Below are 16,458 nucleotides of genomic sequence, written 5' to 3'. Positions count from 1 at the left end.
TCAGAGTGGAACCTGCTGTAGCGCAGGCCTTCTGCCCCTTGTCCAGTGCCCATTCCCCGGATCCGGCCACCATGTGCCACAGAGCAGAGGTGCCCAGCTTTCGTGGGAGGGAGACGCCTATGAGAGGTGTCTGGGCCAGATGTTTGCACCTGTTACAATACCTCCCACGTGTGCCAGCCAAGCAGCCCTTGTGGGAACCAGAAAGATAGCCCTGTCTTCCACAAATAGCACTGCTTTCCAATCGCACACCTCTCTCATTTAGATGGAGTTTCTGGCCCGTTTTCTATCTGTTTTGGTTTGACTGGCTCCAGCAATGCTCACTCCCTCGTGTCTGGGACAAAACACAGTCCTGTTCCAACCTAAGGTATAGAGTAACTTTCCTGTAAGTGAATCATAAAGTGGACTTTTCTTTGTCGAAAATTTCGACCAGTCTTGCTGGCTCATTGGGAGAAATAATATTTTGCAAGAGAAATCATCTGTCACGTCACTGGGGTGACTCATTGTATATGAATTCCCACCGTTGAAGTATGAATTAGGGCTAAATTTAGTTCACTGCAGTTTTGCTGTTTTGAAGGAAAATGGTGATGACAAAGCAGATCTTTTTTAGCTTACTGAAAGCCCTGGGTCTGATGGCATACATTTATATAAATGATGTCCCCGAACTTTCACTTTATATTAAAGAGCTAAAGAACTAAGTCCAAGAAAAAAGAAGAGGAAGGAGGAAATATTTGATTCTGCAGGGTTTGAGGTACAACTGGCAAGGACGATCCAAGCTCAGAGGCGGTAGACAAGAAAAAAAAATATTGAATAATTTAACAAAAAGAAACAGATCACTGTGCGTTAATAGGAAGCCAAAATTCAAAGGGAATTGGGAGGAATGTTTGCACTAAATACGTCTGGCTGATGTGAAAGGTGTGTGCCAATCTTTAAGAAAACTCGAGACCCTAATAAATAATTACAGATGTCCACACATCATTCGTAAAAGAGGAAACGCGAGGAGACAAATGCTGGAAATGTTCATCCTCACGAAGTCAGAGAAATGCAAGGAAAAGGGAGATCCCGTTGTTATCCGTTGAGTAGTTTTTTTAAGCTGATAAACCAGGTGTTAAAGAGGATGAAAACAGAAATCTCCTCATTCGTTGACCGAGTGGCTATGAAGTAGGGCTAACTTGTTGGAAATCATTCTGACAGTGCGAATTAAATACCCTTTAAAATGGTCCTCCTCCATGAACTAGTAATTCCAGCTCTAAGAATCTAACCTAACACAAAAGTCTAAGGGTAGAAAACCATTATGCACAAATACATTTATAACAACATTACTCACGTGTCAAGTATTACTGAGATGCCAGGGAACAGTTGAGTACCGTGGCCTACCTGTCTTCTCACCGGAACACTGTCAAGATGTCACAATGTGGAGAATACAAATTAGGTAAGAAGAAGGGTGCAAAATTATGAAACAGTGTGACAGTAACACACAGTGTGTAAAAACCAAGGAAGAGTTGAAACTTGTGTTCACACAAAAGCCTGGACACGGACGTTTATGGAAGCTTTATTCATAATAGCCCAAACTGGGAAGCAACCAACATACCCTATGGTAGGGGATTGGATTTGGAAGACGTGGTACGTCTAGACAATGGAATATCATTCAGCGCTAAAGAGGAATGAGCTAGCAAGCCAGGAAAAAACATGGAGGAAACTTAAGTGCATATTACTATGTGAAAGAAGCCAATCTGAAAAGGCTACATAATGTATGATTGCACCTATATGACATTCTGGAGGAGACAAAACTATGGAGACAGTAAATAGATCAGCGGTTGCCAAGGGTTGGGTGGGGGGCGGGGAGCAGGAGGAATGACTAGGTGGAACACGGAGGGGTTTGTGGCAGTACCACTATTCTTTATGATACCGCAGTGGCGGATACATTGTCCAAACCCATGGAACTCACCAAAGTGAGCCCTAATAGAAATTATGGGCTTTGGGTGCTAATGATATATTGATGTAGGTTCATCACTTATAACAAAGTCCCACCATGGTGAGGGGTGTTGATTAATGGGGGAGGCTGTGCCTGTGCAGGGGGCGGGGTGGGGGACATATGAAAAATCTCTTACCCTTTGCTCAGTTTTGCTGTGAACCTAAAACTTCTCTAAAAAAAAAAAAAAATAAAGTCCATTAAAAAAATTAAACAAGAAACAGGAAAAAGACTGGAAATATTTAAGAAGGTTGTGTTTTGGTTAGGATAGACTTATTTATTTTCGTTTTTTTCCTCCATGCCTGTAATTACCATTTGAAAACATGAACATGCATTAATTTATAATGGAAAGAAGAAAAAATAAACGTTTCAAGGGTTTAAAGCTATGAGATGAAGCTGTACATGTGGTTGTGTATTTAAGCAATTCTGAGAGTTTTTGATCCCTTGTTTCCTCTTAGTGGTCAGCGTTTTGTAAACGCACATTCCTCTGGGATATCTGTGAGTTTACACAGTTGACCCTGCACTCTAAACTCATGGCTGGTTAGAGTTTCCGTTCCCAGTAAAAATAAGCCATCTTTGGGGAAACTCAGTGTGATCTATATTCTTGGAATTTTTCCCACAATGTGTGGGTCAATCTTTGTTCATTTAAAAATTTTTTTTAAATGTTTATTTATTTTTGAGAGATAGAGACAAAGCCCGAGTGGGGAGGGGGCAGAGAGAGAGGGAGACACAGAATCCGAAGCAGGCTCCAGGCTCTGAGCTGTCAGCACACAGCCCGATGCGGGGCTCGAACTCAGGAATGGTGAGATCTTGACCTAGGCTTAACCGACTGAGCCACCCAGGTAGCCCCAATCTCTGTTCATTTTTTTTTTTAATTTTTTTCAACGTTTTTTATTTATTTTTGGGACAGAGAGAGACAGAGCATGAATGGGGGAGGATCAGAGAGAGAGGGAGACACAGAATCGGAAACAGGCTCCAGGCTCCGAGCCATCAGCCCAGAGCCTGACGCGGGGCTCGAACTCACGGACCGCGAGATCGTGACCTGGCTGAAGTCGGACGCTTAACCGACTGCGCCACCCAGGCGCCCCTCTCTGTTCATTTTTAAAACCCTAGGACAATGTTAGAATAACCTTCTTTTATTAAATATATAGAGAGATTTCTTCATGTTTAACTGATTGCTTGCCAGTGATTATACAGTCACATGGTTTAATAATTAAAATTGAAAATTTAAATAATTGACTAAAAAATGTGTAGTGATAATTCTTCCTGCCCGGCCTCCTGTCTGCTTAGTTCCTCAGCAGCCCCATTGTAAGGAACCACTATTTTAAAATTCTTGTGAATACTTCCAGAGTTTCTTTGTGCACATGTATGCAAATGTTAATATATATATATATATATATATATATATATATATATATATTTATTTATTTTTACTTTTCCCTGCTTTTATACAAAAGGGGCACGTGTTACACATTGGCCAACACCCAGCTTTACCACTTAACGATGTATCTTTTCTCATCACACATAAATAGCTTCTTACTCCTCTTTGCAGCTACAGAGAACCCCCCCCCCCTTTGTGGATCGGTAGATTCACTGTCATTTCCTTAACCAGTCCCCTGCTGATGGACAGTTGGGTTCTTATTGCTATTAACAACAGCACCGTAAGGACAAATCTTATACATACATTTCATACACATGCAAGGATATCCACAGAAGAAATTCCCGGAAGTGAAATCGCTGGGTCAGGGTAGAAGCCTCTGTAATTCTGATTGCCAAATTATTCTGATTGCCAAGTTATTCTTATCGCCAAGTATTCTCCTTTGGGAAGGGTTTACACTCATACCAGCCATACATCTGAGTGCCCAATTGTCTGCATTCTTGGCAAAATAGCACTTTGCCTCCAATGTGATTATTGCCATTCTGATATGTGGAGAAAGGAAGTGCAGTATGTTTTAATTTGGATTTCTTTTGTGAGGGAGCTTTAGCATGTTTTCATAGGTAAGAGCCTTTCCTCTTGCATGATAACCGTTTACTGCCTTCCTTCATTTTGATTATTAGGCAGTTGGTCATAGGCTTAAGGCTTTCTAAAAAGTCTTTATGTATTAGGGAGATAGTCTGTCTTGGTAACTGCACCTGCCTGGATAAGAGATGTGCCTCAGGATAAGAGATTCTAAAAGGGGCTTCCCTATGGGTTGCTGGAGCCAATACGACACACTTGAAATAAGAGTGATAGCCATTCAATAAAGTGTATACACTTCATCCCACATGTAGGATCAAGATTTCACAGCAAGCCAGTCTGTGTTTGTATCTTTTGTCACTTAGGTCCTTTATGTCTTACCTGTAATATAAGGTTTATTTATCAGTGTCGTCATTCTGGGTTGTCATGGGTAACACATGCAGGAATCTGATATTATAGATACAGAATCTGATATTATACACAGGGCCAGATAACTGAAAACACCCACAGCCCTCCTCAGGGTGAAGCCACTTACCCGCTACTAACAGTAAAGGTACAGCAGGAGAAGAAAGCGTGAACAATCATGGGGGACCCTGGAGACTTCCAGAAGAAAGCACGAACCATCATGGGGGACCCTGGAGACTTCCATGAGAAAGCGTGACAATCATGGGGGACGCTGGAGACTTCCAGAAGAAAGTGTGACAATCATAGGTGACCCTGGAGACTTCCAGAAGAAAGCATGAACAATCATGTGGGACCCTGGAGACTTCCAGAAAAAAGCACGAACCATCATGGGGGACCCTGGAGACTTCCAGGTGCAGCTCCCAAGCTCTGTTCTCCCTTGCACAGGAGGGGCTCTGTTTTTGGATTGGGAACCACAAAAATATGTGCCAAGAATCTCGGTTTTACGGAAGCTCAAGCAGAAGTTTCAAAAGGTATCTCAATACCCTACTAGTGATGTGGCCAAGCCAAACTCTATAATTCATGAAATCAGTATAAACTATCAATCCATACATCTGTAACTGTGTAGACAAGCTGGTTCTGGATCTCTCCAGGGATCTGTGAACTTTAAAAAGCACATTATAAACCACTAACTAGCTCATCTCAACATCCTTATCTTAGCTGTAGGTCAGTCCCAGACCTCCAGACATCCCTGGAGATAAGCATAGAGTGATCCCAATCCAGCTGTAAGATAACCTGACCTTAGATAGGTACTCAGGAAGCACACAGAAACTATTGCTTCCTTTCCCTTTCCCTGGAACAAATACGATTTTGCCTTCACCAAGACTCTTCTCTTCTATAGTTCAGGGGAGACCGTTACCAGTGTGACCAGCTTGGCCCCGCTGCAACCCAAGAAAGGCAAGAGGCGGAAGGAGAAGGCTGACGTTCCTCCTGCAGTCCCTGCCAAAGGTAAGAAGCTAGCTTACAATTACCCACGCAGGAGCCAGCTCGACTGATCCAGAGTGGGTCTGGGGTTAGAAGTGGGACCAGGACAGGGGGAGTAGACAGATGGAAGACATGACATCCAGTGATTATATAGCTTGGAGAACCCCACCTAGATTCTGATCATAACTGAGCCCCATTACTAGGTGGGGCTGGGGGTGGTGCACCGGCTCAGCATGCTTTAGTGGGTGGGTGGGGGAGCCAACATGCAGAGACTGATTCCACAGTATATTCCATCCACACTGAAATATATTTCAACTATTAACATGCTCGGCACATAGTGAGGTGGGACAAGGGGTGTCAACATCTTGGTTCATTCAAGGGAAAGAAGCCTCTGATTTTTCTAAAGATGTAAACCAGGTATGTAGTTTATTTTGGATTGGCCCTGGGGGTGAAATGAGGGTTGGTCTTTGATTCCAGTTATAATGTAGAGCAACGTGGGTGAGAAAGATGGGTGTTTCTGGAGGAGAGAACTGCTCATATCTTAGGAGAACTAAGGCCATCTACAGACAGTTCCTAAAATTACCATGGCCAATTTGGGAGACGTTCATGCCTCAAATAATTTGAAATGTAGTTGGAAGTACTAGGACCTCCCAGATAAACAATTTAAATAAGAAGACAAGATACATTTTATCCCTCAGGTGAGACTTCACAGGCTGTCACCTAGAGACCCTTGGGGTCGTGTGGTGAATGCCACTGGTGCTCAGGCTGAACACACGTTGGGTGGACAGAAAGGCTGGAAGGCCTGGGCGTTCTGGGAGGCATGACAAGTGCAGATCTGGGGAGGGAAGGGGGCAGAGAACCCTGCCGTAACATCTCATTCAATCAGAGTAGATAGTACCCTACCTTACCAAAGATAAAAGTGAGACTCAGAGAGCTAAGTGATGGAGTCTGGCTTGGAGGTGAGGTCTGTCTGACTTTGAAGGTCAAGTTTAAGTTCCAAATCATTGAAATACTCATTACATGACATGGTGGGGAAGAGCCTTGGTTTTCTCCTCTGTTAAGTGGGGACAGTAAGACCCTCCCTGATGACCTGTCAGGGCTGCTGTGCAGGTCAAGGTCACTGCTTTCACTGTTAGTGTGTAGTTAGAACGAAGCCCCAGGGAAGTTCCCAGGCTCAGCCTTTACCAAACACACCTGGTTCTCACCTGCACACCTGACCTCTTTGTAGCTGGCAGTGTTTTATGCAGAGCTGTTTCATTGACCTTGAAGATGGGAAAGGATGACATGGCTAAAGACTAGGGGAGAATTGCTCTCCATCGAGGGGCACCCAGTGGTATCTAGGTCAGAAACGGGAGTTCTTCCATAGGGGCAGGAAGGGGTCCATGAGTCTCCACAGAGTATGTCTGTGTTGCTCATGATATGTGGACGTTAAAAGTGTGGGGAGAATTGGAAGCTAAACTCTTCATATGCTTCCACAGCCCCCATAGCCGCCACGTTCCATAAACCGAAGCTGCTGAAACCGCAGAGGAAAGTCACGCTGGTGAGTAACCCTATTCTGTTTGGTGTTGTCCCCTCAAGCCTTCAACACGCTGCAGAGCCCAAGTAGTAGCTTTACTGACTCCAATCACGCTGATAGTTCTCAGTGCCTTGATCCCCAAGCAAAGACATTCTCTCTGCTTGGGTCAGCTTTTGAGACATCTTTTCCCCATATCTTGTTCCCAGAGTGGCTTTCTAAAAATCAAAATAGAACATATGTTTCATTATAAACGCTATTTTTCAAAAAGAAAGGAAAAAAAAAAAAGGCCATACTCAGGAAGGTATAAAATGGAATATGGGCCTGCTTGTATACATTAACCTGATAACCACTCTGGAGAGACTGCTGAAGAACCTTCCAGAAAATATGTCATAGCTTTTTATTTTGAAATAACTTTAGGATCACAGAAGGGTTGGAAAAAAAAAAAAACGGAGAGTTCCCATCTGCCCTTTCCTAGCTTCTCCTAATGTTAGCATCTCACGTAGCCATGGTGTATTTGTCAAAAGTAAGATTATCGTCAGCACATTGCCATTAACCACACCCCAGACTCTGACCAGATTTCAGCAGTTTTTCCATTCATGTTCTTTTTCTGTTCCAGGACCCAGTCCAAGATATCACATTGCATTTTGTTGTCATGCGTCCTGAGTTTCTTCCAATCTGTGACATTCCCTGGTCATTCTTTTACTTTCATGGCCTTGACACTTTTGAAGAGTCGTAACCGGTTATTTTTTTACAATGTCCCCCTGACTTGGCTTTCCCTGAGGTTTTCTGAGGAGTAGAGATGAGATGAGGTTCTGGATTATGGAGTAGAATGCAGAGGTGATATTTCCTTCTCAGTGCATCTGTTCAGGGATGCATGATGTCGATATGACTTATGAAAGTGACATTAATTGTGATCGCTTGGTTAGGGTGGTTGCCAGGCTTCTTCGTCCAAAGTTACTGTTTTTCGCTTTCCATACTTTATTTGTTAGAAGCCAGTCACTCAGTCCGGGTCATATCCAAGGGAAGGAAAGAAGCTCACTGTCCTGAGAGAGGAGTATCAAATAATTTGTGCTGTTAACCACCACAGCCATTAATAAAAATTTCAGGGGTGATAACGTCAAGTCTAAGCAAATATCCCATTTCTCCTTGAACTTTTAGCCACAATGTTACCATTCATCAATGGATTTTGCTTGTAGCAGTTATTAGTATGGTGTACTCATGGTGATTTTCTATTTTCCTTAATCCCTGTACATTTACTACTTGAAATTCTTCTGTAAAGAAGAGCTGGACACCTTCTCTTATTTATTTAACTCACTAATTTATATCAATATGTGTGCATGGACATGAACAACTTTAAGTTTCTAGTTATATTGTTATTTACTTTGTTTCCAGTATTTTTAGCAGTTTTATATTTGTATGAGAGAGAAAGAGAGACAGAGAGAGATACAGAGACAGACAGGGAAAGACAGAGAGGGAGAGAAATTGGCAACCCTATTCTAACATGTGGCCAAGATAATCTTGAAGGAAAAGAAAAAAGTGGAGAATTTCTATACCAATTTTCAAGATTTATCTTAAAGCCACAATAATTAATAAACTATGGTATTAGCCCAAAGATAGATAAATTGATCAAAGGAACAGAATAAAGAGCCCCCAACAGATCTAGGGATGCATTGTCACTTGATTTATGACAAAAGTGGCATTGCAGGGCAGTGGAGGGATTACTTTTCAATATAGGGTGATGGGTCTGTTGGATATCCATATGAAAAATGTTCCATAACCCCTAATTTACAAAAATTAGACAAGGATCATGCACTTGTCTAATCCATGTCTAACCTGTCATGCATACATCAAAAAAGATTCTTTTTTAGAATGTCTGAACACCTACCAATCAATAGGAGATAAAAAGACAAGACTACAAAAAAAAATACGAAGTCTGAAACATGCATGTCACAAAAGGAGGTACACAAATAGTTCATGAAAAGTATCTAACTTCATTGGCATCATGGCAATGGAAATTAAAAAGAAGAAAGTTCACGTCTATGAGGATGGCTAAAATGAAATACTTGTTTCTTTTTATTTTGCCTGTTTTTCTCTGACCCACTGGGAATTTAGGAATGTATGCAGTTTTATCTGTTTGTCAGATCCTTTTTTATTTACTTTATGTTTCATATTTCAATAATCATTAATTGTCAGTTTCATTAAACTTCATCACTACGTTCTTTTTTAAAAAAATTATTTATTTAAATTGAAAGTGGGTTGGGTTGGGGCACCTGGATGGCTCAGTCGGTTAAGCAACTGACTTTGGCTCAGGTCATGATCTCGTGGTTCATGAGTTCGAGGGCTCTGTGCTGACAGCTCAGAGCCTGGAGCTTGCTTCAGATTCTGTGTCTCCTTCTCTCTCTGTCCCTCTCCCACTTGCATTCCGTCTCTCTCTCTCTCTCAAAAGTAAGTAAACACTAAAAAAAATTTTAATTCAAGTTAGTTAGCATAGCGTGTAGTATTGGTTTCAGGAATAGAACCCAGTGATTCCTCATTCACATATAACACCCAGTGCTCATCCCAACAAATGCCCTCCTTAATGCCCATCACCCATTTAGCCTTTCTCCCCACTCCCCTCCCCTCCAGCAACCCTCAGTTTGTTCGCTGTATTTAACAGTCTCTTATGGTTTGATCCCCTCTCTGTTTTTATCTTATTTTTCCTTCCCTTCCCATGTTCATCTGTTTTGTTTCTTAAATTCTACGTATGAGTGAAATCATATGATATGTGTCTTTCTCTGACTCATTTATTTTGCTTAGCATAATATACTCTAGTTCCATCCACGTTGTTGCAAATGGAAAGATTTCATTCTTTTTCATCCCCGAATAATATTCCACTGTATATCTGTATCTATCTATATCTATATCTATCACATCTTCTTTACCATTCATCACTGTATTCTAAACAATTATTTGAACCAAACATGTACTAGTTCTGTTATTATTCTTTGTTGAATCTAATGTCTTTCCCTCAAATATCTTCATTTGCCTTTACATTTGAGCAATTTTTCTGTGAGTGGAATTCTAGTTTCATAAAATTTTCCACTCTGTTCTAGGAAATATGCTAAGCACTTTATGGGCACTTCTATTTACTTCCCATATTGCTCAATATAAATGCCAGATTCCTTACTGTGGCCTATAATGCCCTATACCATGCAAGCCATATATGTAATTTAATTTTTTTAGTAGCCACAGTAAAGAAGTAAAAAGAAACAAGTGAAACCAATTTTAATAGTATGGTTTATTTGACCCAATATAGCAAATAGAGTATCATTTAAACATGTAATATATACTAAAATTATTAATGAAATATTTTACATGCTTTTTATTCTACAAAGGCTTCAAAATACAGTGTATATTTTATACCTACTACACATCTCGTTTCAGAACCACATTTTAAGTGCTTGAAAGCCACATTTGACTAGTGGCTACCATATTGGAAAGCTCAGCTGAATATGATCTGGCCCCCATTACCTCTTTAACAACATTTTTGCCACTGACCCCCTTCCTTGTTCCTTTCTGGCCACACCGGCCTCCTTGCCAGTCCTTAAACATACCAAGAATGTTCTGGAAGCAACTTTGCACCAGTTGTTCACTCTGCCTGGAACGTTCTCCCCAGGATATAGTTGTGGCTTATCTATTCACCCCCTCAGCTCTCTATCCAGATGTCACGTTGATGGAAGAATCTTCTTGAAATCCTATATAAAACACTGCTCACCTATGAGAGGCAGCCTGACATGTTTTATATTTATCTATTAGTTGCCTCTCCCTTCTACCAGAATGTACGGCCCATGAAGGCAGGGAGCTTGTCTGTTGTGGTCACTGCTGTATCCTCCATACCCAGAGCAGTGTCTAGCATGATAGAGATTTGTTAATGACTCTGCGCACCAGCTCAGTAGAGTTGGTTCTGTCATTCTGCTTTTACAGATGGGCACAGTGAGATGCAAAGTCAGTAAGGCGCAAGATGGAACCCAGGGTCACGCAGACTTGAATCTGGTCCTTCTGAATGCAAAACATAAAGTTTTAGCCAGCTCATTTGGATTCTTGCCTCAGAGTGGAGCCTGGGTCTGGTGGCTTCTGACATATTCTTCTGGCCCAGCCCTGCCCCTGCCCTTGCTGCTTTGTGCCCAAGTTTCATGCTGTTCTACTGGAGAGGCTGGTTCACTGTTTTCCAGAGAAAGACTTCTTTTGCCTGCAGTGAACTGTGGGCCCTGATGGGCTTTTCATTCAGTGTGATTCCATCTGGTTCATATCATCAAAAATTCCTCACCGGCTTTCCTCTATTGCCTACTCCTGTCTTGTCCTCAAATGTAGCAGCAGAGTGCTTGTTGATTTAAATAGATCTCTGGTCATTCGGTGGGCTTTTGGAAACTCAGTTGAGCATAAAAGCTAAACCTATCAACTTCCCTCACTCCTCAGCTGTGCATATCACTGCGCATTTGTGTACCTGTGTATCTTTTCAAGATCTTTTCTCTATGTTCTGATATTTATCAACAACCTCAAGAAAGGATATGCATTGTAAATTTTCCACCTTACTTTCTCTCTGAGTTGTTCAGGAGCTATTGGTTCTAATCCAGAATCTTACCCCTGGTAATAACAGAAACAGCTATTTACTGACACTCTGTGGATATATCCTAGAGAGACAGCCAAAACAGTGCCTTTTCTTTTATTGATAGAGAGAGAGAGTAAGCAGAGGAGGGGCAGAAAGAGAGGGCGACAGAGGATCTGAGCTGTCAGCACAGAGCCCGATGTGGGGCTTGAACTCATGAACCATGAGATCATGACCTGAGCCAAAGTCGGACGCTCAACTGACTGAGCCACCCAGGTGCCCCCCAAAGAAGTGCTTTTTGCATATTGCCGTAGTTAACTCTCCTAATAAGTTCCCTACTCCCGATCCCCAGTTTTGCATGTGAGGACACACACTCTGTTCAAGAAAAGTGAGTTCCCACAACTCACAAGAGTATTGATCCTTCTCCTGTGAAGACAACCCCACTGCCCTAGAGGACGGCCCCTTTGCAGTGTTGTTGGTCTTACCTAGTTGGACAACTATCTCTAGTCCACAGCCTGGTGGGGGGGGGGGCACCTCTCATTTGTCCATTGAACAAAAATCAGCTGTGCACTTATGGGGTACAAAATGCTACAGTAATCCCTTGGGGGCCACTTATAAACAGAGTGGAGTGAACAGTACTTTCAAAAATAACTCTGGTCTTAGTCACAAGTTTTTGTTGTTGAATTTTGTGTGTGTGTTTGTTCGAGCTGGTGTGCTTCGATGCAGATTCAACATTGGACATTCTTAATCTTCACAGAAAGTTAATTGGGGCAGTTATATGATTTACATGCATCTAATTATATGCATCACAGGGACTCCTTGTTTTATAGAAGTGTCTCCAAAAACATTTCTTAAGTACCAAATTGTCTGTTAATCGCTTACAAGATGAAAAGATTTAAAATTTTCTATGCCTCATTTTCCAGAAACAAGCCAGTTTGGAAACCAGTTCCTACCTATGACAATATACAATAAAGAAAAGAGCTGACTTTGAATGAGACTCTGTCTGACCAGCAGTATAGAGTCAAAAATATCAGGCCTAGCGTCTGCAGGTTTTAGTTCATATTAAGATGTAGTTTCCCAGGAGGGCAGCATTGACCTTGGTCTCAATGGGTCGATATTTAGTTCTCCGATCAATAAGTCTTGATGGTAGCTAAAACTAAAGTCAATAGATACCTGTTGATTCATGTAGGCCTTGGTGGGTAGTTTAGAAAATAACTTGGAGACATCTTTTCTTTCAGGCCTGGCACTAGTTTAGGTCTTCAATTCTGTCACTGCTCCATTTTGCTACCATCACCACGAAACGGAGCTTCCTCGGGTGGTTATAGGCCACAGAGCACACACAGCCCTCTCTCCAGAGTGATGGTAGCACGTGCTCACCCCAAGAAGTCAAGCTTCCTGCTGCCTCCGGCACCGCATTGACAAGAGGGAATATTTATTGAGTACCTACTATGTGCCAGTTCCTCTGCTGGGGGCTTAGATTCCATCTTACTCATCTTTTTTTTTTAATTAAGTTTATTTATTTTTGAGAGAGAGAGAGAGAGGGAAAACAAGTGGGGGAGGGGCAGAAAGAAAAGGGGACAGAGGACCTGAAGCGGGCTCTGCACTGACAACACAGAGCCCGACGCGCAAACTCATGAACCTCGAGATCATAACCTGAGCCGAAGTCGGACACTTAACTGACTAAGCCACCCAGGCGCCCCCCCCCCCCCAATATCACTCATCTTAATTATAAATCTTAACTACCAGCTCCTGGTAGGCCCTCTAGACTCTGGCAGGCAAAAATAACAGACGCGTTTCCTTGTGTTTTCACCCTCAAAGCATAAAAGCGGGAACCTTTTTGTATGTTTCCAAGGCGACATAGCATTTTGCGGGAAGTACGTATTCCAGAGACGGGGAGTGGTTGGGAGGTTTAAAAAATGATAGGATTCAGGAAGAAAAAAGAGAGGAGCAAAGCATTTTAGACATTTCGTAATCAAGCTGTGCAAACCAACCCTCCTCTTTTTTAACAACACAAGCACGACATAGCCTGCTTTCAGAGTTATCTAATCACCTAATGAGGCCACGCACCATCACGAAGCATCTCTCTGACGGACAATGTGATCGTTTTGTCTAATAACCTTAAACACTGACAGTGAGTCATTGTTTCTACATCAGTGTTTTTTCTTCTTTTGGGGGGCAAGGGAGTACTTGGACAAAATGTAAAATGTGTAGTTTCCCCACAGCAGAGCCCCCAGGACTTGTGGGGCTAATGCAGATACTTCCAGGAAAAGCTGTCATTTCTTCCTTGTTTCTGAAGAAACAGAGAAAGGCAGCAGTGCATTTGATTGATTTTTATTGCATCAGGTCAGTTATTGATTTGGAGGCCAAGTGGAGGAAGAGGAAACAGTTTCTGTGATGTGGAGGTAAGACCTCAGTGCTTAAAGAAGGGCAACAGGAAATAACAAATTTGAGAGGAGGGTAGTCAGGACCCCAAAACTAATGAAAAGAGAACGAGAATACAGTTCTTTGGACTCAAAGACCTTTTTTTGTTTTTTGTTTTTAAAAGGTTTATTTATTCATTTTGAGCGCAAGTTGGGGAGGGGCAGAGAGAGGGAGAGAGAATCCCATGCAGGCTCCGCACTGTCAGCACAGAGCCCAATGTGGGCCTCGAACCCAGGAACCATGAGATCGTGACCTGAGCCAAAACCAAGAGGCGGACACTTAACCGACTGAGCCACCCAGGCACCCCTGGGCTCAATGAACTTTTATACACTCCTGCCTCTGAGTCAACACCCTCCTCACCCTTGAGCCTCTGTAATTACGGCACTTGTATGTAGTACACAGTAGCCAGAAGGCTCAGGCCACCTCTCTTCTCTAAGGAGAAAATGATCTCTTGTGAGCAAAAGACCTAAGACACAGAAAAATCAGGAACGTCATGGGCTTAATTACCACAGATTTCCCAGTGGGTCTCTTATATCCTGTCTGTCCCGCTCGGATCCATCCTCCACGTTGCTGCCTAGAGATTGTTCCCAAACACAACTCCAACCATGTCATTTCCCTGCTTAAAATACTCTCCTGGCTCCCCCTTGCTTCCAGGATGAAGCACGGCTTCCCGTGAGCGACATGAGTACAGGCTGGGCTGGGCTGTCTCCCGCTGGCAGGGGGGCTCTGCCCTGCACCCGCTGCCCCACCTCATCCTCCCGCAGAGCTGCCACTCACCTCTGAGATGTGGCTCCCCCACAACCTTCTTTTGGAGTCCTCCTGCCCCTTGAGCCCTGCTTACCCACAAATCCAGTTCTCTGGGCATCAGTTATGCCTCTGCGAGTCAATGACCTCCCCATCGCCAACTCTCATGGCCCTTTTCAGTGAATTTGTTACTTCTGACCCCTCAACGCATCCATGTCCTTGTTCCTGGAGATAAACAAGGGTCATCTGCCACCACCCCCAGCTGACCGCTCTCCTTCCTGGCTCTTGCCCTTCCCCACACGGGTAGGCTGCTTCCCCTCCTCCACCGGTCCAGGATGCTGGCTGTCTCTGGGATGCTCTTCTTCTTGAACAGATTGCCTGGGAGAGTCAACACTGTCACAGGGGCAGCAGGCACCTGCGCAGCCCGTCCGTTCCCTCGCTTACGTCTTCGAGTCAGTTCCAGATTAGTTCTGACTGTTTATGGTACGTACATTCCCTCTGGCGGCTCCACATGCACCGCCCGTTCATCACAGCACACAGGGGACTCATCACGTCCCCCCAGTCCTGCTCTACCTGGGATAGCCCTGCCTCAGGGAATGGCTGTCCCATCCAGAATGTAGGTGCCTTCTCCCTCACCCCTATGTACTGGTGCCTGAAGCCCGTCTGTTACTTTCCAGGATGCCTGGGCTCGTTCCTTTCCTCCCACTCACTGCCACAGCTGGCTTGCAGGCCCACCACCTCCCCATCCATCTGATTTTCAGCCTTTGGGGCTTCCATAACACCTTACCTGTATTTTAGCACTTCCCACACCACAGCGAAGTTGTACTTACCTGCCTGATCTAACTTTTCCCTCCACTAGGACCATGTGGTTCCCATTTTACAAAGCGACCTCTACGTTTCTTATACTACAAAGGCTATACATTGTAGACACCTTAGATAGTGAAGACGGTGGGGGCTGTTTTCTTTTCATTGTGCCAAAGTGCACGTAACATAAGTTGTACCATCAGCCATTTTTCAGCGTATAGTTCCGTAGTACATTCTCATCGCCGTGCAGTCTCCACAACTCTTTTCATCTTGCAAAACTCTATATTCTTTAAACCACACTCCTCCCTCCCCTCGCCCATGAACTCCCCCCTTCTATTTTGTCTTTATACGTTTGATTACATGAGGGACCTCATGCAAGAGGCATTTATCTCTTTGTGACTGGCTTGTTTCACGTAGTATAACATTGTCAGGGATTGTCCATGTTGCAACATGTGTCAGAATTTCTTTTTTTTTTTTTAATTTTTTTTAATGTTTATTTATTTCTGAGACAGAGAGAGACAGAGGATGAGTGGGGGAGGGGCAGAGAGTGAGGGGGACACAGAATCCGAAGCAGGCTCCAGGCTCTGAGCTGTCAGCACAGAGCCCGATGCGGGGCTCAAACCCATGAACCATGAGATCATGACCTGAGCCGAATTTGGACGCTCAACCAACTGAGCCACCCAGGCGCCCCTCTTTTTTTTTTTTTTTTAAAGCTGAATAATATTTCCTTGGATGCATATACCACATTTTGCTTATTCATTCATCTGTCCGTGGACACTTGAGTGGCTTCCACATGTTACCTGTTGTGAATGATGCTGCTGTGAACACGTGAACATACAAATATCTTTTTGAGCTCCTGGTTTTAGTTCTTTTGGATATATGTCTAGAACAGGAATTGCTGAGTCACATGGGAATTCTATTTTTAATGTTTTGAGGAATTGCCATAGGTTTTCCATAGCAGCTGTACCATTTTACATTCCCACCAACAGTGCACAGGGATACAAGGGTTCAGTTTCTCTACATCTTTGCCAACACTGTTATTTCCTGGGTTGTTTTGTTTTGTTGTTGTTGTTAGT

At 43.2% G+C, this 16,458-nt stretch overlaps 1 protein-coding gene across 1 annotated transcript in view; it reads left to right on the top strand.

Annotated features, from left to right (window-relative positions):
* The window catches only part of VSTM4 (V-set and transmembrane domain containing 4), a 96,030-nt gene that overhangs the window by 57,496 nt on the left and 22,076 nt on the right, over positions 1-16,458 (top strand). Inside the window, exons 6-7 of the mRNA XM_042960974.1 lie at positions 5,230-5,336; positions 6,791-6,852. Coding sequence (XP_042816908.1) covers positions 5,230-5,336; positions 6,791-6,852 — 169 coding nt within the window. The remainder of the gene's footprint in view (positions 1-5,229; positions 5,337-6,790; positions 6,853-16,458) is intronic.

Source organism: Panthera tigris, chromosome D2, assembly GCF_018350195.1.
Source record: "Panthera tigris isolate Pti1 chromosome D2, P.tigris_Pti1_mat1.1, whole genome shotgun sequence".
Taxonomy (NCBI): domain Eukaryota; kingdom Metazoa; phylum Chordata; class Mammalia; order Carnivora; family Felidae; genus Panthera; species Panthera tigris.
This window is presented reverse-complemented; position numbering and strand designations above follow the sequence as displayed.